The sequence below is a fragment of the Glycine max genome, chromosome 1 (genome assembly GCF_000004515.6).
Source record: "Glycine max cultivar Williams 82 chromosome 1, Glycine_max_v4.0, whole genome shotgun sequence".
Lineage (NCBI taxonomy): Eukaryota > Viridiplantae > Streptophyta > Magnoliopsida > Fabales > Fabaceae > Glycine > Glycine max.
This window is the reverse complement of record NC_016088.4, coordinates 46,847,815-46,868,652: the sequence shown is the minus strand read 5'-3', so window position 1 is coordinate 46,868,652 and position 20,838 is coordinate 46,847,815. Positions and strand designations below refer to the sequence as shown.

Genomic DNA, 20,838 nt, shown 5'->3' with positions numbered 1-20,838 from the left:
CTCACTTAGGCTCTTGGCTAAGGCATCCGCACACTAGTTGCCTTCATGTAGAGAATGCTTCAACTCCAATCTCCAATCTTCCTTCAAAAAGTCCCTAATACGTTCAACAATATGATAATGTGCATTGTAGCTATGGACTTTCTTCTTGATCAATTGGACCGCATGCAGCGAGTCTGAAACACAAAGAACATTACTGCATTTTTGCAAACCATGAAGCAACCCCAACAGTTGTGCTTTCAAGATATCTGCATGGTCAATGTTCCCATAGTAGCCCTTAATCCACTCACCACTCAAGCCTCAGATTAGGCCACCAAAAACCACAACGCCAGGTTTCCCACGACAACTCCTATCAGCATGAATAGTCACTTAATTCTCTGACACAAGCATACAAGAGGCCTACCTTTTCTAACTAACTCCATTAGACTCCACACCATCAAACTCACTATCAAACACCATGGCCATAAACTCCAACAAGGAATGAATCCTGGCCTCAATCTAGTTGTTTGTAATAAGCTTCCCCTTGACAACAGACTCATTACGAGCCTTCCACACCTCCCACAAAAGAAGCCTTCCCACATGTTGCATCTGAGCATGAATCCACGTTTGCCAATTCATGTTAACCCTATTAGGGATCAACACCCTAATGCTCAACAACTACCACACCTGCATAATATTGCTACACTCCTAAAAAATATGATGTGAATCTTCCTTACCATTTCCCACATCTAGGGCAAATAGATGGAATATGAATATGGCATTGCACCATAAAACTCTTAGTATATGGAATAGGAATACGACATTGCACCATAAAAATCTTAGTAGGGGGAGCTTTATGACTAAGCCTCCAAACAAAGAACTTTACATTCTCTGGAAGTTACATTTTCCAAATCCAATTCTAATGACCCCCAAGCTATGCCCACGATTAGCAATCAACCAACTATATCTAGACTTAGTCGAATAGAAACCTGATAAGTCCCATTTCCAATGAAATTAGTGTCATACCATTGCTTCCAAATAACCCCCCATCTACAATAGCTAAATCTAGGCATCAAGTTAATAAAGTATATTGTCATCTGCCCAGCCTGATAAAATAGAAATAGTTTAGAAATTATCACACTCAAAACTCTTCATAAGAAGCAGAAAGAGAAGCAATGTACCTATGCATGACAAGATCCAAATGAAATGGCAGCAAGTGATGGTGTTAGAGGGTTTCATCTATACCCATAGCTCTTCATAGGCTTTTAAAGGTGGATCAAGTTACTAAGAAAAATGAACTTATCATAAGGGAGGTTGTAGTAAGCAAAGCACTAAACAACATGTTGCTGAATAAATTTACTAGGGAAAATGACTAAGCTTTTTTTCAATAAATTTCTTTTGTAACAAATTGTTTAGGCCTGCTTATTTCCACCTTGTTCATGATGAGTTCATTCAAGAAATTGGGTCGAGCTTCACAAGTCAAGGAAGATCTATGAGGATAGATGAAAGCAACATTGTAATGTGAGAAAGACACTAAAAGACATACAACACCTAAAAAAACAATTTTACCTCACTACTAGAAAAATTAAATTTAGTTATGAACTTTTGTGAAGGACCATTTTCCTTCACTAATAGTAACGACCATTGTGATGGATAATAAGATTTTCTGGTGAGTGCTATTTATGCTACTTTGGGGCGAAATTAGTGATAGATTTTATCCTTCTCTAGGCTTTTCGTTACTAACTAAATAAATAGATTTCCTTTTGGGAGGAATTTTGTGATGGATGTTTGCCCCTCCTAAAGTCATTCACCACAAAATCTGTCACAAAATAATATGTAATGTTCAGTGAGGGATTCTCTGACAGATTTTTTGTTCCTCTTAAAGCTATTCTTCACAAAATCTATCACAAAATAAATATAAAATGTTTAGTGAATAATTTTGTGACGGATTTATATTGATATAAAAATTATCCGTTACAAACTTTTAAATATTATTTTGCGAAAAATTTGTGACAAATTAATGTTTCTCTTAGTATTTATGTCACAAATTGTAATTATAAGATTATCAAGTATATAGTTCATCACAAATAGTATTTTTAAAATTACTTTATTTAATTTTATATTTCAAAGTTATATAGAATTTGTGAATTATTATTTGTCATTTTTTTATCAACTTAAGAAATGCCATTTAAATAATATAATAATTGAAACCAATTATCTTAATTAAATATTTAAAAGAAAATAGATAGAACTATATAACTTTAAAAAAGAAGAAAACAAAAATTTGTAAATTTAAAAATGTTAAATCTAAAATAGGATTTATTTAATTGAAGGAATTATTTACGCTAGTGAAACTTAGAAGAGACCTTAAAGTTTTTTTTTCTTTTTCCTTTTGATGATTCTCTTATCAAGTGCAAATAAGATTTTGATGTCAATTATTTTTTTATATATAAAATTAGTATGTGACGGACGTCACTAACAGTTTGGGATACCCCATTTTGTGACGAAATTGTATTTGTCACAAAATCCATCACTTAATAACTCTAACATATTTTTTTATATTTAGTGACAAATTATACCCATCACTAATTTCCTTTTTTCTAGTTTCAAAATCATTTTTTTGGCATGTCATGCTCAACATTGTAACAATGTGTAAGTGTTAAGATGGGAACAAAATAAAATATAAGAACTCATTAAATTACATGAATTGATGTTGGTGACAATGAAAGATTGGAAAGAAGCCAACACTATCCATGCCACTTTCATGTCACCAATGTTTTTTTTATCACTTAATGAATTCTCAATTTTGAATCCATTCTCATCCCATTAACACTTAGAACAAGCATAACTCATGATGGTTAAATAGTACACTTTGAACACGTAGAACATGACAAGCCAAAAAAATTGCTTTTGAACTCCCACATATAAAGCTACAATTGTTTTTTTAGGTATTGTATGACATTTAGGATCTTCCTCATAATCATAGTTTTAATAATCAAACTGACCTAATCGGTCCGCCTGGGGATCTGGATTTGGCGGACCAACTGGTTCAGTCCAACAATCATATCACTCATGTAATGAATCGGGGGAGACCTGGTGCAACCCGATCAAGTTGTTGGTTTTCAAACTTTTTTGTTTTTTTTAAGAAAATTAAAAAACAAAAACAAGAAGGGAAGCCATGGAAGCACAGACGCAGTTGCAAGTCGCAACACTGGGGTCACCAATGGGGCCAACAACAAGGCTCTAAAACTCAGTTATCGAAACATTGAACCCTAGTGTCATCATCAGACTCGAACCAACCTCTATCCACCGATGTCGTCAAACCACCAACCATTATTCTGTCGTCACACAAAGGAGCCTATAGAACTAGCACACACCATATTGTTGGACCACTACACGCACGTTGCCTTCGCGTTCTCCTCGTCGCTGCATCAAACACACCACCGCCGCAATGGAAGCCTTTTCCCCCTTCTGTAAACAGGTACAGGGCTTATTTGTTATACTAAAGCATACTTGAACACTTCTCGCATACTCCTTTGCAAGCTAGTGGATGATATCCTGTCCATTCTAATTTTTTCCTGAATGATACACATTTGAACTTTACATAGCTTGTTTTAGTATCTTATATTTTGATAATTGTTTCTTATCAGCATTCCAGTCCTTTGTTTAAAATCTTTCCAAATAGAATTGCTATTGAATCTGTAGAAACCTCATATATCTTGATATCTTCACCAGAAACCTAATCATGTTATTATAACAATGTACTCCAGGTTGCTGCAGAAAATATGGCCAGGAGGCCTTACATTAATTGGGCTGTCAAGAGAGTTACCCGATTTCTGCAGGTTCTGTGGCCTAGATCCCGGACAAACATATTTGGTTCAAATGCAACTGGTATGTCCCTTCCAACAAGTGATGTTGACCTTGTGGTTTGTCTCCCTCCAGTGAGAAACCTGGTAATTTTTTTTCCTTTTTTCTCCTGTTTGTGGGTCTGGCCATGTTATTACTATGACGGATTAACACTCTTTGTTTAACTTTTGTAATAAAATATTCAGGAACCTATTAAAGAAGCTGGAATACTGGAAGGTCGTAATGGAATTAAAGAAACGTGTCTTCAGGTAATATTGGCAATAAATGAGTCCCCACATGCCATGAATATATGAATTATGAAGTGCACTATGATATAAAATAATCTGCACTTGTCATGCCAGTTCATTGACTTGTTTCTTTCTCTTTCATACTTTACAAACTGGTTTTTTAATTTGAAAAAACTGGAAGCTAGTTGGTGGTGTGGACCTTTGTATTTTGGATAGGCTTGACTTGAACATGGCTTTCCTGAATAATTGAGACATTAAAAAATGTTTTGCTTTACCTCTCAATCTTCCTGCACAACGTGTGTTACAGATCTTGTTAATTAATCTTTCCATTTCTGTTTAAATGATATTTTATTTGATCCACATGTAAAGAGAATTTCTTATTGCATTGTTGTTTTTTTTCTTCTTCTCTATAACGAAATTATAGGTGGATATAATGATTTGTTCTTTCTAGTTTGTATATATTTTATCAATAGTAATTATAAGAACAAGAAGATTTTCTGTATATCGGACAATTGATGCTATTATGCTTATTTTGCCAGCATGCAGCTAGGTATCTTGCCAATCAAGATTGGGTGAAAAATGATTCTCTGAAGACAGTGAAAAATACAGCTGTAATACCTCTTCTCTCTCTTAAGCTGTTAATTGTTATTATCTACTTAATAAGTGTACTCTTTATCTTGATTTCTGGTAAGATATCATTCTGTATCTTTTTTCTATCAGATTCCTATTATTATGCTTGTGGTGGAAGTACCACAGGATGTTATTACCTCATCAGCTCCTATGATACAGTCGTTAAATGAAGAGCCACATTGTACTCCTGTCTCCTGGAGAACATGGTAATGACAATCAATCCGATACCTTCCAGTTAGAAGATTTGGCTTTGTCAAAAAGATCCCAAATGAAATTCGATGCCTTGAAATCGAAATCAGTTAGACTGGACATCAACTTTAAGTCCCCATCACATACTGGACTCCAGACTACAGAAATGGTGATTTTTCCAATGTCTATAGGGCCCTCAATTACATAAAATATTCCTGTTTCAGTGGTTATATATATATATTTATTTTTTTCTGTTGGATACCTATCCATCTTTTGGTCAAAAGGACATGCAGGCATGCACACACACATATATGCATGCAGGCATGCATGTGTGCACCATATGCATGCACACACACATACACACATATGCCCTAGTTCAAGAAGAGAGTAACCTACTTTATTTGTCTAACCATAAATCTTGAAGAAATTTATTCTTTATTTATTTGATTGGGATAGACTATTTTTTGGTGAATAATTTTTTTCCCTAAATCTCACTCAGGAAGTTAGAAAAATTCTTTGAAGTTGTACAAAACATGTTAATTTGTATGAATAAATACCTTTTTTTTATTAAATTTTCTTTTTTTCACAAATATATATTTTAACCCCAAGAATAAACTTACGGTGGGTTGTTAGGATTGCTCAGTTACATATGTAGAATGCAGAATTGGATGCCTACCAGTGAAATGGTCTACTTATTTTAACAACATCGATGAGAAGAAATGCAACAAAAACTGTACTTCAAAGAAGCTTGATGCCATATTTATGCAATGCCTTAATGTATATCTTATGTTTTCCTCTTGTACCTCCTCCCTGGAATATTTTTTAATAATTCAGCTTGATCCCATGGTTTCATAAATACATCACAAGAACTTGTATTAGACACAGCATAACAACTATTTTTTTCTTCGATGATTATTAAGAGCAGCAGAACCGAATAAGTCCATTGGTTGGAATTGTTGAGATCCAATGGGCTGTCAACAAAATCAACTATAAGTGAATGAGTTGTTCTACATTCAGCTCTGATACTGTACTTGTGGTCAAATGTATCATGTGGTTCTCTTTATTTTGCTTGGTATTTGTAATTCTTACTTATGATACTGCTTCCTGTAGGTTAAGGGGTTGACAGAGCAATTTCCAGCTGCTACACCTCTTGCTTTGGTACTAAAACAGTTTTTGGCTGATCGAAGCCTTGATCAGTCCGACTCTGGTGGCTTAAGTTCCTACTGTTTGGTATGCATGATTGCTTCCTTTTTCAGTCAATTTTCATTTCTCAATGAATTTTCTAAGTCCCTTTTCTATTGTAGTAACACAAATTGACGTAGCTTTTCAGATAGGCTATGAAGATTTGAAGAATCTTTGGTTTTATTACATTTTCTGATCTATCTGCAACTGGCATGATCATTGTTTCATATAATCTTGTCCTCGGCAGTTTAGTGATGATCAGGTGGAAAAAGTGAAGAAAAAAAAAAGATTTTTATGTTCTTAGTTTCTTTTGGAATCTGTGCTTTAGATTCACTTGCTTTTTGAAATTGAGGTGGAAGCTGTAGGAAACACACTTCAACATATCTTATTGCCTTCCTCTTAAACACAATTTGTTTTTGCAACTATGTTGCTTTGTCATTGTTTTTGAGTGTTTTGAGAAATTGTAGTCTGTATCTGCTAAAAACATTTGTTTTTGTTTTGTATTTTGTATTTTTTATGCAGGTCTTACTAATTATACGATTTCTTCAGCATGAACACCATCTTGGCTGGCCAATCAACCAAGTAAACTTAGATCTCTCTAGTTATAGTTATTCAAGTCTGTATCTGTTGATGGCCATCGAGGACTAATTGTCTTCTGAATTATTATAAAACTAAGGGTAGAATGCCACAATTTAAAGAGAATGAAAAACCAGACTTTACTCTTATTTTGTTTTTTCTTTTAATCAATGGGGATTTAGTATAAAAAAACAAGCTGGGTTATGGAGAGCTGTATTTATTACTTCTACTAAATAAACTTCTCTTACATTTTCTGGCAGAATTATGGAAGTCTTCTAATGGATTTTCTTTACTTTTTTGGGTGAGAACTAATCATAATTATATATTTTATTGTTGCTACTAGAGAGGACTTGTATAATTATTTTGTTTTGGTTAGAATCCAATTCAATGGTTTTTCTTTTAGGAATGTGTTTGATCCTCGCCAAATGAGAATATCAGTTCAGGGAAGTGGACTTTATATAAAAAGAGAAAGAGGTTGTAGGTAATATAGAAACCAAACTTTCTATCTACTGTGCGATATCATTCCTTTTTCTCCAGCTAAATGGCAATTACCTTCATTGCAGCATCGATCCAATTCACATAGATGATCCTCTTTTTCCAACTAATAATTTGGGAAGGAATTGCTTCTGAATACATCAATGTATTAAGGTATTGATTAACAACAACTTTTCCATATTTCAATTGTTATACTTGACCTTTGCTATGCCATGATGACAGGGAAAAAAACCTGTAGTTTATGTTATCCACAAGCTATGAAACTATCTTTAATGTAATTCAAACCAATAAAAAAGAAAATATTTCGTGTAATTTTGGCAGTAAAACAGCTTCTAATGTCTTCATTAACTGATCTAGGTGTCTATAATTTTTTTAGCAATAATGCACCTGAAATGCCTGTGGATGACAAATGTACTTTCAATAACAATGTGGCATGTGTCAGTTTGTGATTTTCTAAGAGGAAATGTGTTCATGATTCTTGAAAGTTGTAGAGGATGGACAAATTTTGTTGAAGTCTGGCAAGATTTGTAAACTTACTGTTAGAATTTAGGCTTAGTGCCTAACTCAACCTCACAAAACTGACTTGTAAAGTGAGGATTAACCAAGCTTTATTTAAGCCATATCTCTAGTCATGTGGGACTAAACAAATCCTCCATGCTGCAATTAAGGCTGCCCAGAGAAGCCACAACCACAACTAAGGCAGGCTACAGGTCACAGCAATTAAGGCGGCTTTCCAACACACATAATTGACTCTAAAAGATTAAGCTGCAGTGTACCCACAAGTGGCTAGGAGCTAGGACCCCTTTATCATATGATAATTGCAATTAAGGCGGCTTATGTTAGTAGAAGCATAGAACTCTAATGGGTCCATATATGATGTTTTTCTGAGTACCGTGTTTAAACTTCTTGAAGTTCATCAAAATCATTGTATATTATTAACAATTTATGGTGTCATCCTTGAATCTCCCAAATATTGCTCTAAAATAAGATTCTTGAAAATTGAAATTGGTTTTATTTAAGAAAGAATTATGCTTTGATGAATTTGACTTTTCTGGTAGTGTTTCTCATTAGTTATAATATTAGTGCAGGCATTTTCAGAAGCTTACTCTGTTCTTGAAAATGAACTCAAATTCCTAAATAGTGATGGTGGGTCATGTTCAAGGCCACCTTACAGACTGCTTCCAAAAATCATTCCAAGTCTTGATATATCATAAGATTCTCACTACATGAAGACTGAAATTTTATTTTTTCTAAAGGTATATGGAAATAAATGATTGGTGGCAATTATTAACATGTTTCTAATATGATTTTGCTTCGTCTTAAACCAAATTGTTGAATTTAGAGTTTGAATAACTTTATTATCTAAAAGTGGAAATAAATGAACTAGAGGGATATGGAAGCCTAGCGCTTTGTTATTTGCAATTGGAGACTGATTTTTGGTTGAGGCTCCAGCCGATGTTGACTGTGCCTGAATCAGAGTAGTTAACAGTAGTTGGAGTGGTTGCTAATGCACTGTCACAGAACGGAGCCTCCTTGCTCTCAAAGCTTGTTGCAGAGCATTTCACTATTGCGGAAGTGTTCCCCCTTCATTCCCCTCAACCAAAAATTTTGCCACTCGAATTGGTGGTGGGGGGAAATAAATCATGTTTTGGTTATGGAAAATGATTCATACACCCAAAATTTCACAAGTTTTAACCTGACAAATCCAGATAACCCAAGACTTCTACATTCTTAACATGTTAAAAATTTGAAAATTTTGGGAATGCGTATAATCACACTCTTTGGTTGACTATTAAGTTACATAAGGACTTAGCTTCTCTGTAGTGTTGTCTCACAAGAAGAGTATGCTACCCACTGGCTGGCTGGGTGAATCAAAAGGCCTAGCCCTTGTCTGGCAAGCTACTGATTAGCTTGATGAGCAGTAGCATACTGACCCAATGAGTAAAATATCATATTTCGTTGAAAGAAAAATGGGTGTCATCTGTTATATGATTGAGATAAAATTAATTGGCAAGCTTTTGTACTTTTTGAGATTTTTTAAATAGGTCACTATAGCTTAAGATTTATAAATGATTCCCTGTAGTTTCATCACAACCTCAATTTTGAAATATAGTATCATAACTAAGACTCCCCCTTCCAGCTTGTTTTTTTGCTAGAACCATCCAGACAAGAAGACCACCTCTTTCCCTTTCCTTTTCTTTCATTAGGACGGACGATATGAGTTTCACGGTGAAGCTTGAAATGGCTGCGGTAGTGGAGGAGGTTGGTTTTCAGAAGCCATGGGATAGAATCAATGTGCTCTAGGTAATGAAATTGTATTGATTTGTGAAAAAGTTACAAAGATGGAATCATTGACTTACAACCCAAAATATACTGCCAGGACAACAAAGACAAAAGTCAGTTATAACTGTCTGAAGGTGAAAACTTTAACTGAGTGACAGATACAAAAGAAAGAAAATTACAGTAAATGACATAAAACGAAAACAAGAATTATATCACAGAGATACTCGAGAAGTGTATTCTGTTACATCTTTCTGCCTCACCTCACATGCTGCCATGCCTGTTCAGATCAGACATGTATTCCTTCCTGTTTCGCACGACTATTTGTTTGTTTGTACAACCAAAACAGAAAAGACAGCCCTATGAATTTCTGTTTTCTATCTTCCAAGTAGGCCGCTCATCCAAAACTTGAAAGACACTACTGTCCTTTTTCTGGTAATTTATATAATGTCTGTTTGCTTTTGGTAACTAGCAACACTTTTTGTTTGGGGGTAACAAGTGTCTTCCTTTCATATGCTTATGGATACTACACTTTTGTTGTTGGTGTTTAATTTTTTAATAATACATTTGACTAAGATAATTGATAAACAAGTCAGAAAAATGAGTATTGAAAATTTAGTAGTTTTTTTTTTGTTTGTAGTATAAACAATGAAGGTTAAAACCATTAGGATTATTAATTAGCCATGTCTTTCCTTTCATATACTTATGCATGTTACACTTTTGTTGTTGGCATCTATTTTTTTAATAACACTTTTGACCAAGATAATTAGTAAGAGTCATATAAATTGAGTATTGAAAACTTTTGAATTGGAGTATTTATTATGATTCTGAGCTGATTGTTTTATTTTCAAGTTATTTTTATTTATGCATTCTTCAACTTATGTTTATAGTCAAATTTCTCTGTTAAGCAGGTTCCTGGCTTGTGCAAAGTTATGCATGCCAAAATATGGTCTGTCACTTTCATCATGCAGAGTATATATGGAAGATGATCACTAACTGACGTCTAGCAGTGCAAATGGTGGGTGTGGAAGTTGGACATCTAATATCTTTTTCATGCCTTGACATCCAAGCCTTGGGTATGCCTTTCATGTATTCATTAGTTTTTTCCTAGTTACATGGTGGCAACTTCCAAGAAATGGGTTAAGGACTTTATCCTAGATGTTGTGCTGATGAAGGGGTGGTTGATCGTCTGGTCTGCTTGATCATCTTGGTTGGTTTAAGCTACATATTGCTCAATCACTGATTCAGCGGAGTTCTGTCAGACATTTCTGATGCAAAATTGTATGCACATTTCTTTAAATGGAAAGTTGGTAGTAGTTTCTGCATCAATTACTTTAAATATTTCCTTATCTTTGTTTTTTCAAACATTTTCTTAGTTGATTAGAAGAGGCAAAAATCTTCGAGTCGATAAAGAACAGCAAAGTCAGGCAAGTTTTTCTCAGTCCCCTGAAACAGTCTCTTTGCATGTGCAAGGGTAAGCCTGTGTACAATGACCTAGTAATTTTACCTAGTGTGTTTGCTGATATAAGCATCTATACTGAAATATGCTTCCAAAATTTGATTTCTTTGGTGTTTATATACTTTGTTGGGACTTATTTGAAAAGCTACGGGGGAATCTTCTCATTAGGGTTTTTTATTATGCTTTTGCTTTTTGGTCTCTCTCTCTTTTCCTTTTCCTAATTATTTTCACATCAAAATATGCAGTTTTTGGACACATTAGAAATCCCTCATACCAACTTTGTTTTACACCATGAAATTAACAGTCATTGTTTGCCAACGGATCAGAATAAAGATCTTATTGTTCTCTAAAACTTTATTTATAAAAATGGTATGATCTTTATTTTTTTTATTTTTTGCTGCTCGGCATTCAAGATTTATAGAGGCTAAGCCTTGGTGCAATTGTAAGGTTGCTTTTTTACTTGTTGATTATGGGTTTACGTTGCGGAAACAACCTTTCCACTAATGGAGTAATGGCTTTGTACCTCTGAACCCTCCCTACACCAAACTAGAGTGTAAGCCTTTTGCACTGGACCACCCTTTTTTATGATGCTTGACACTTGTGTTGAAAATGAATCTCGTGTATACTTAGCATGTATTTGGTTGATTTTTGTTTTCAGTTTTGGTTTATATGTTTCTTCTAATAATTACAAAAATGTTACCTTGTTTACTCTATTTCCTTCATGATTTTGTAAAGGAAAAGCTGAAAACAAGAATGTCTGTTTGAATACCGTTTTTAAACATAAAGAAAAAACTTGTGATTTGTGATTAGATGATTGTGAAAAAAACTTTTACACAGTGAGTGCTTTCTAATTAAATTTGTGCACATTAGAATTTTAATTTCATCTGTAAGCTGTGTAGTAATGTGGTCTGTGTTTCATACTTTTCTCATACGGATTTCTTGATCATTTATGCATGAAAGTATGACGTTGCAATCGAAATTGTGTTCTATTGTTGAGTCTTGTTGCTCCCACTTGTTTATTCACCTCAGTTAAATCCGTTTACCTTCTCTTTGCCGCAGAAAAAACATTTGCTTTCTAGTTCCCGAGTAATGCAAGTTTCTGTTGTCTATTACCTCTGGCTTGACGGATTGGGTACCAGGTGGAAGTTTATTTCTGTTGAAATTGCTACAAATTTCTAGAATATTCTTAAATATAATATGTATGAATATGGTAGAATAATCTAGAACTATAGTGTATATGAATATGGTAGAACAATCTAGAACAATAATGTATATGAATATGGTAGAACAATTTAGAACTATAAGTGTATGTATAAGATAGAAGAATCTAGAACTATCATGATACTAATCTATCATGAAAACTCTAGAAAGACCTAAAGTAATGTAGAAACGTTCACCACCATTGAGAGGTTGGTGACTTGAGCCTATAAATAGGCAATTGGTATGTTGTAATTGACAATCCAAGAAATCAATGACATAGCCTTCTTTCTAAAACAATTCTCTAAAACTATCAACTATCATCTAACCAACTACCAACAGTGGCATCAAAGCTACGTTCGGTCATACATTGGGCGTAGTTATCTTACCTACCTACCATTCCAAAATCCTCCCAACTACTTCAAAAATTTCCTTTGTACTACTAACCCACTCCAATAATATTTTTTCTAAGCTATGGATAACACTACTCAATCGTCAATTATTTCTGTCCCTATCTTCAATGGTGAAAATTATGATTTCTGGCGTGCTAAAATGGAAACATATTTTTCATCTCAAGATTTATGGGACATAGTAGAAGAAGGCTTCACCATTCCCGCGGATACTTCAGCTCTTAATGCATCTCAAGAAAAAGAGTTGAAGAAAAATAAACAGAAAAATTCAAAGGCGTTGTTCACCTTGCAACAAGCGGTGACTGATCCAATTTTCCCAAGAATTATGGGAGCTAAGACTGCCAAAGAAGCGTGGAACACATTGCAGGAGGAATTTCAAGGAAGTGTTAAGGTACGTGCCGTTAAACTTCAATCTCTAAGAAGAGATTTTGAACTATTGAAGATGAAGGAGTCCGAGACAGTTAAAGATTACTATTCTAAAGTTAAAGGAATAGTTAATCAAATGAGAGCTTTTGGGGAAGATATTATTGACAAGAAAATTGTTGAGAAAATTCTAATTACTATGCCCCAAAAGTTTGACCCAATCGTGACAACAATTGAGGAAACCAAAGATCTGTCCACTCTATCAGAGACAAAACTTGTGGGCTCTCTTAAAACATATGAGCAAAGATTGTATAGGCATAAAGAAGATACAATTAAAAATGCCTTCCAGTCAAAGTTTAAATTTCAGCCCCAAAACAAAGAAAATAGAGGAAAGAAAAATTATGGAGAAACTTCTAGAAGAAGAGAAGGTTCTAGGAATTTCCTTAAGAACAAAACAGATAAAAATCCTCCATGCAATATATGCAAAAGGCAAGGCCACGCAGAGAAAAATTGTTGGTTTCGTAATATGCCACAATGCAACCATTGCAAGAAGTTCAGGCACGTAGAGAAAAATTGTCGCAACAAAAATAGGCATCAAGCTAATATCGCAGAGGAGCATGATCAAGAACAATGTACGTTCTACGCCACTCAAGACTCAATAAAAGAAAAGGGAGGAAACTGGTACTTGGATAGTGGATGTAGCAATCACATGGCCAAGGATGAGACTATTTTCAAAAGTATTGATGAGTCTGTCAAAGTCAAAGTTCGACTGGGAAATGGAAGTGTGGTTGAATCAAAAGGCAAAGGCACTGTCATGGTGGAGACATATAAAGGTACGCGACTCATCCATGATGTCTTACTAGTTCCCAGCCTAAAAGAAAATCTTCTAAGCATTGGCCAAATGATGGAGAGAGGCTACACACTTCACTTTGAAGGAGGTGTATGCAAAATCTTAGACAACAAAAATAAAAGGTCTGAGATAGCCCAAGTAAAGATGAATAAGAGCAATAGAAGCTTCCCTCTAAATTTAAAATATGCAACAAACATTGCCATGAAGGTACAAGTTGATGATTCATGGCTATGACATCGAAGATTTGGACACTTCAACTCACATGCCTTGAAGTTGTTACATGAGAAGAACATGATGAGAGATCTTCCAAGCATAAAGGAGAACAATGAAGTGTGTGAAGGATGTCTTCTTGGTAAGCAACACCGATTTCCTTTCTCAACAAGTGGAGCATGGAGAGCGAAAGATCTATTGGAGCTGATACATACGGACGTTTGTGGACCAATGAGGACGCCATCACATGGGAACAACAGGTACTTCATACTCTTCATTGATGACTTCTCTAGAATGACATGGGTATATTTTCTAAAAGAAAAATCAGAAGTCTTTGGAGTATTCAAAAAGTTCAAGGTCCTTGCTGAAAATCAAAGTGGAAAACGGATAAAAGTACTAAGAAGTGATCGCGGCAAAGAGTACACCTCTTGCGAGTTTGAAAGATTTTGTGAGGATGAAGACATTGAGCGACAACTTACAGTCGCATATTCTTCTCAACAAAATGGAGTGTCCGAGAGAAAGAATCGCACAGTTATGGAGATGGCTAGATCGATGCTCAAGGAAAAGGGACTACCTAACACATTCTGGGCTGAAGCAGTCTACACTGCTGTTTACATACTCAACAGATGTCCAACTAAGTCTGTAAAAGACAAGACTCCAATTGAAGCTTGGAACGGGAAGAAGCCATCAGCAAAGCACCTAAGGGTCTTTGGATCTATATGCTACATTCATATTCCAGACGTGAAGAGGCACAAGCTTGAAGACAAGACTATACGAGGTATCTTCCTTGGGTATAACAATATCTCTAAGGGCTACCGTGTCTACAACTTGCAAACTAAGAAACTCGTCATCAGTCGAGATGTTGAAGTTTATGAATATGCTTCATGGAATTGGGATGAAGAAAAAGTGGAGAAGAACGTTTTTATACCCGCTCAACTACCTCAAGAAGAAGATGAGGAAGAAGACCCAGGTGAACCACCTTCACCTCCACCACAACAACAAGATCAAGAACTATCATCACCAGAATCTACTCCAAGACGAGTAAGATCTTTGGTGGACATATATGAAACCTGTAACTTGGCCATACTTGAACCTGGAAGCTTTGAAGAAGCTTCAAAGCAGGAAGTATGGGTCAAGGCAATGGAAGAAGAGATACAGATGATCGAGAAAAGCAACACATGGGAGTTAGTAAATCGTCCCCATGGAAAAGATATCATTGGGGTTAAGTGGGTCTATAAGACAAAGCTCAACCCTGATGGCACCATACAGAAACACAAGGCGAGGCTAGTAGCTAAGGGTTACTCACAGCAACCCGGAATTGACTACAATGAGACATTTGCACCAGTAGCTCGTCTTGATACCATAAGAGCTCTAATAGCTCTTGTGTCACAAAAAGGATGGAGTATCCATCAACTAGATGTCAAATCCGCCTTCCTTAACGGCGTACTTGAAGAAGAGATCTATGTGGAGCAGCCACAAGGATTCGTGTCTGAAGGCAAAGAAAACAAAGTGTTAAAACTAAGAAAAGCACTCTACGGTTTGAAGCAAGCACCTTGAGCATGGTATAGCAGAATCAATCAGTATTTCATGGATCGAGGATTCAGGAGGAGCAAGAGTGAGCCTACACTTTACATCAAGTCTCAAGGTCAGTACACTCTCTTACTCTCTCTATATGTAGATGATCTTATCTACACGGGAAACAATACTAAGATGATGATGGAGTTTAAAGAAGACATGATGAAGACCTTTGAGATGACCAACCTTGGGTTGATGAGTTACTTCTTCGGCATAGAGGTAAGTCAGAGAAATGAAGGGATATTCATCTCGCAAAAGAAATACACAGAAGGCTTACTTAAGAAATTCAAGATGTATGGTTCCAAACCTGTTGCTACTCCACTCATAACAAATGAGAAACTACAGAAGAATGATGGAGCACCAGAAGCTGATGCATCCAAATACCGAAATCTAATTGGAAGCCTCCTATATTTGACAGCTACATGGCCTGACATAATGTATGCTACAAGTCTTCTATCAAGATTCATGCAAAGCCCAAGTCAAATACACTTTGGAGCAGGAAAAATAATTTTGAGGTATCTACAAGGAACAAAAGAGTTCGGTATATGGTATACTACCGAAACCAACTCAGAATTACTTGGCTACATCGACAGTGATTGGGCAGGTTCGGCAGATGACATGAAGAGTACCTCTGGCTATGCTTTCTCACTAGGATCGGGAATGTTCTCTTGGGCGTCGAAGAAGCAAGCTACAGTAGCACAATCAACAGCAGAAGCAGAGTACGTGGCAGCTGCTGAAGCAACGAGTCAAGCTATATGGCTTCGTAGGATACTTGAAGACATGGGAGAAAAACAAGATAAGCCTACTAAAATCAACTGCGACAACAAATCAGCAATTGCAATGGCGAAGAATCCAGTTCATCACAGCAGAACAAAACACATAGCAATCAAGTATCACTTTATCAGAGAAGCTGAAGCAACTAAAGAGATCAAACTCGACTACTGCAGAACAGAAGATCAAATTGCAGACATATTCACGAAGGCTTTGTCGAGACCAAGATTTGAAGAATTACGAGCTATGCTCGGAGTCACAGAAATTTGCATCAAGGAGGAGTGTTGAAATTGCTACAAATTTCTAGAATATTCTTAAATATAATATGTATAAATATGGTAGAATAATCTAGAACTATAGTGTATATGAATATGGTAGAACAATCTAGAACTATAAGTGTATGTATAAGATAGAAGAATCTAGAACTATCATGATACTAATCTATCATGAAAACTCTAGAAAGACCTAAAGTAATGTAGAAACGTTCACCACCATTGAGAGGTTGGTGACTTGAGCCTATAAATAGGCAATTGGTATGTTGTAATTGACAATCCAAGAAATCAATGACATAGCCTTCTTTCTAAAACAATTCTCTAAAACTATCAACTATCATCTAACCAACTACCAACAGTTTCATCTCTGCTTGTTTTGTTCATCACCTCTAGCTTTCTACTGTTACAAGTTTTCTGCTGCACAGACAAGATGGAACGTGAAAGTGACTGTAAGAACAAGTTGGATGGACTTTGGAAATCACTGAGAAAGCACAAATAAAATAAATTTGTAGCAATGGATATTTTGAATCACTTTTATTTAAAATTATTTATCATTTATGATCATCTAGAAGATAAAAAATTATTAATTATATTATGATGAAATTATTTGTCTTTGGTTAAAGATGTTTTTCGAAGTTGTCGCATTAAAATTTCACCTTGTACAAGTTTGAATGATTTGAGAGGACAATATTTCATTGATCTGAGTGAGTGAATGATACGAGGAAGGTATAGCTTATTAGCTTTGTTACAAGAGTAAATTATACTAATCACTCATGGGAATTCGTAAAATTACACAAGTAACTAAGAAAGTGCAAGTAAAATAAATTTGAAGCAAAGGATATTTTAGAATCACTTTTATTTAAAATTATTTATCGTTTATGATAAAAAATTAAAATAAAAAACTATTAATTATTAGGATGATATTATTCATCTTTGGTTAAAGATGTTTATGACCACTTCTTAAGTTTCATAAAATTATACAAATTTTTCTCATTTCTTTTTAATATCTATAGTTACTTCTATTGTAGATAGGGGTGGGTAAGCGGGTTGGTCCACCCCGCGTAAGGCCCGCTCGCATAAGTCTGCATTGGCAGTGGATCGGACCAGTCCACCACGCTTCTTACACGGACCAAATAAATTGGTCCACCCCTGCCCCGCAGACCCCACAGGTCAAACGGATTGGTCTGTGGGCCTAATTTTTAAAGAATTCCAATTTTAATAAAAATACAATACAATCAAATTAAGTTCAATACAAATATAAATAAAATTTCAATAATTAGTCAACTACATCAATAAAATAAATAATGTTTTAACAAAAGAAAATCCAAACAATAAATCTAAAATATGAAATTTAAACATCTCCAACAACAAGCAATTTCATATTTGAAGTAGCTTGAGCCTTCTACATCTCCACATTTAAGAGTACAACAACAATGACTCAGCCCCAACAAAAATAGGATAAAAACAAATTCTAGAGAGAGAAGATATGTACTTTGCGTGGTGGCGCGATGGTGGGTCGAGGCTGTGCCGCTGTGGTGTGTTGCATGACTGCGTGAGTGTGAATCGCGTTTTGTTTTCCTTGTAAGGGAAAGAGTCGTATGACTTGCGCGCGCGCGTGCATGACTATGTGGTGGAGAAAAACCGTGAGGAGAAAAAGTGTTCTTATAATAAAAATATATTGAAATATATTTAAAAATATTTATTTAACAATTATTTTTAGCTTAGATGATAATAATTAATATTTTTATTATTTATGGCTTGCAGATATAAAAAACATAGATTAAAAGAAAAAAAGATCGAGAAAATATCAAAAAGGAAGATTTTTAGCATGTTATCACTTATCTTTTTTTTATCTTAATCTTTTATTTTTGTTATCTTTTATTTTTCTTAGCTTATCCTTTTTTATCTTTATCATCTTTTAATTTAAATCTTTTATTTTTATCTTTAAATCTTTATCTTATCTAATATATTTCTTTAGCTGTTATTTTAGAAAGAAAAGTTTAAAGTGAAAAAGAGAAAATCAAACCTAATATAATTGGGTCAGCATCACACAAATCAAACCTAATGCGGACTGCGGGCAACCCGTGGACCCCGCGGGTCAAACCCGCATAATCCGCAGGTTAAGCGGGGCAGACCCAAAAATATGACATAGCCATGGACCGTTTAAAAAAATTGGTCTGTAACCCTCACGGACCGTGGGCCCCGCGGGCCAATCCATGGACCTGGGCCCGTTTACCCACCCCTAATTGTAGAGGACAATGGGATGTTTTTCAAATATTTAAGGAGTTGGTGTGGGAATATTAATTAGCAAATGAAGAATCTCTCTGTAGGCAGTGAGACAAATTAGCAAATATATAATTTTTTAAAGTACAAAATGAGGATTCTTTGTATGCACTACAATATGTGCATGAATTTTTCTATAGTTGACACATGTACTCTGCATTTCTGAATAAATTCACAAATTTATTTATTTATTTATTTATTTATTTATTTATTTATTTATTTATTATTATTATTATTATTATTATTATTATTATTATTATTATTATTATTATTATTATTATTAAGATTAAGATTATTTTGCATCTTTGAATGTATTCACAAATTTTTTATTAAGATGATTAGATTAGATGGATTGGGAAGACAATTTTGGAAGATTAGGTAACTTTGTAAACAAAAATACAATTTAGCCTTCAATTTTATAGTAACCAATGTAATAAGATAAAAAGAATCTGAGTATTAATATTAATATTAATATAATATTGGATGTTGAGTTCTTCTGGTTAAGAGCTAAAGAGTGTAAAAAAATTGAGGCTACCCATTTGTCCTTAAGTCCTCTGTTAAGATAGTCAACGGAGACCGGTTGTTGTTGAACGGTGTCATTCATTCCGTGGCCTTCAATCGTCATGTATCAATGGACATTATTGTTGTCTTTAATTTAGCAGAAAAAGAGTTTTTTTAGAGATGTCTCTGCCACCTAAGACTGCTTTTAAGCATAGCATATTGAATGTTCTTTGGAGACATGGGCGATGAAAGAATACGGAGTGCACTCCTCTTGGACTAAGATTTTTATTGTGTCTCATGATTGCATTTGTAGCTTCTTCTATCCAATATGCTATACAAAATGTGGTGATATTGTTGGAGGACGGTACGAATGTGCTGTGTTGGTGAAATGCAATGACAAGGGACAGTTGCAAGAACATCAATCGTATTGTAATGATTGTCCATTTGGAACCCCCGATGACTGTATACAAAGTATCTATTTTCACTGGCTTGATATGACCAATTTTTTTTTTGACACCTTTACTTTTTTCTTTTCTTTCTGGATACTTATATTTATGATTTCTAAATTCTTCCGGTATATTAAAGCATGATTTGTAATAGCTATTTGATGTGTCATTATTTTCTCCTATTTTTTTAACCCTTTTTGTCACCATTTTAAATACTAATCAGTCTTAATTGTCAAATTAATTATGTAGTTTTATCATTTGGGCCTATTTGACTAATTTTGTGTTTTTAATTTAATTTCAGGAGAATTATAAGCAATTGGGCTTGAATCCGGAATAGGGCTTGGATTTGAAGAGAGCAGACAATTTTAGTTTATCAAATCTTATTTTATCTAGATTTTATTTCATCTAGATATTATTTCATCCAACCTTGTCTTATCTTATCTAAATTTTATTTCATCTAGATTTTATTTTATCAAATCTTATCTTATCTTGTCTAGATTTTATTTTATTTATGGGCTTGAACTTAAAACAAATTTGTAAGCTTCGGGGCTGAGAACCTATATAACATCACCAAGGTTTTAGTTTTAGGGAGTTCTTTTTCGTTTTGGAGAAGAGAATAATTCTAGTTTTCTACTACAAATTCATTTTCTACTGATTAATGGAAGGCTAAGTCTCCAGTGTTGTTTTCTCTTGAGGATCAAGCACAGCTCTCTTTGAGGTTTTATTATTACTATTGAATTCTGATAAGTTTTTCCTCTTCACCAATTACTCTATATTTGTTGCTATTAATCCATGCATGCTTAGTGCTTGATTAATTGTTTCTGCGCTTAATTTACATTCATGCTTAATGATCAGTTTCGTTCATGATTAATTGGTGTATGTGTTGCTTAATCACATAATGGCAGCCTTATGTTAAATTTCGCTTAGTAATTTAATTTAGGGTTGGATTAAGTGGTTGAACTGATAAAGGATAAATCCTCGTAACCTAGGATAAGAGACTTGCTTGTGAATCAAGGGGAAACAACATGTTTTAATTATGTTATTTTCTAATTAAAATCTGCTTGCTGTTTAAATTACAA

General features: G+C 34.6%; 1 protein-coding gene across 4 annotated transcripts; it reads left to right on the top strand.

Annotated features, from left to right (window-relative positions):
* The first annotated feature begins 2,864 nt into the window (after positions 1–2,864).
* Positions 2,865–20,116, top strand: LOC121172611 (terminal nucleotidyltransferase 4B). 4 transcript variants are annotated; one of them, XR_005889669.1, is made up of 14 exons: positions 2,865–3,457; positions 3,747–3,929; positions 4,029–4,091; positions 4,610–4,681; positions 4,791–5,058; positions 6,000–6,119; positions 6,594–6,653; positions 6,908–6,948; positions 7,051–7,128; positions 7,211–7,295; positions 8,231–8,398; positions 10,334–10,703; positions 10,799–12,020; positions 20,061–20,116. XR_005889669.1 is itself a non-coding variant. In XM_041011926.1 (11 exons), exons 3-8 carry the CDS (start codon positions 4,867–4,869, stop codon positions 7,275–7,277), a joined length of 558 nt encoding a protein of 185 aa, XP_040867860.1. In that variant the 5' UTR covers positions 4,231–4,494; positions 4,610–4,681; positions 4,791–4,866; the 3' UTR covers positions 7,278–7,295; positions 8,231–8,398; positions 10,334–10,703; positions 10,799–10,849. The 4 variants fall into 4 exon arrangements, 2 of the variants coding, with proteins under 2 accessions (XP_040867860.1, XP_040867876.1); XR_005889670.1 differs by lacking the exon at positions 20,061–20,116 and having other exon boundaries at positions 10,334–10,498; positions 10,598–10,703; positions 10,799–10,849; XM_041011926.1 differs by lacking the exons at positions 2,865–3,457; positions 3,747–3,929; positions 4,029–4,091; positions 20,061–20,116 and adding an exon at positions 4,231–4,494 and having other exon boundaries at positions 10,799–10,849.
* Positions 20,117–20,838: the final 722 nt, after the last annotated feature.

What these genes read in the sequence shown, in the direction of transcription:
- LOC121172611 (XM_041011926.1), top strand. Translation starts at nt 4,867, where the DNA reads ATGAAGAGCCACATTGTACTCCTGTCTCCTGGAGAACATGGTAATGAC. An exon ending in TTGGCTGGCCAATCAACCAA is followed by an intron (nt 6,654 to 6,907) that starts GTAAACTTAGAT and finishes ATTTTCTGGCAG; the next exon opens with AATTATGGAAGTCTTCTAAT. An exon ending in GATTTTCTTTACTTTTTTGG is followed by an intron (nt 6,949 to 7,050) that starts GTGAGAACTAAT and finishes TTTTTCTTTTAG; the next exon opens with GAATGTGTTTGATCCTCGCC.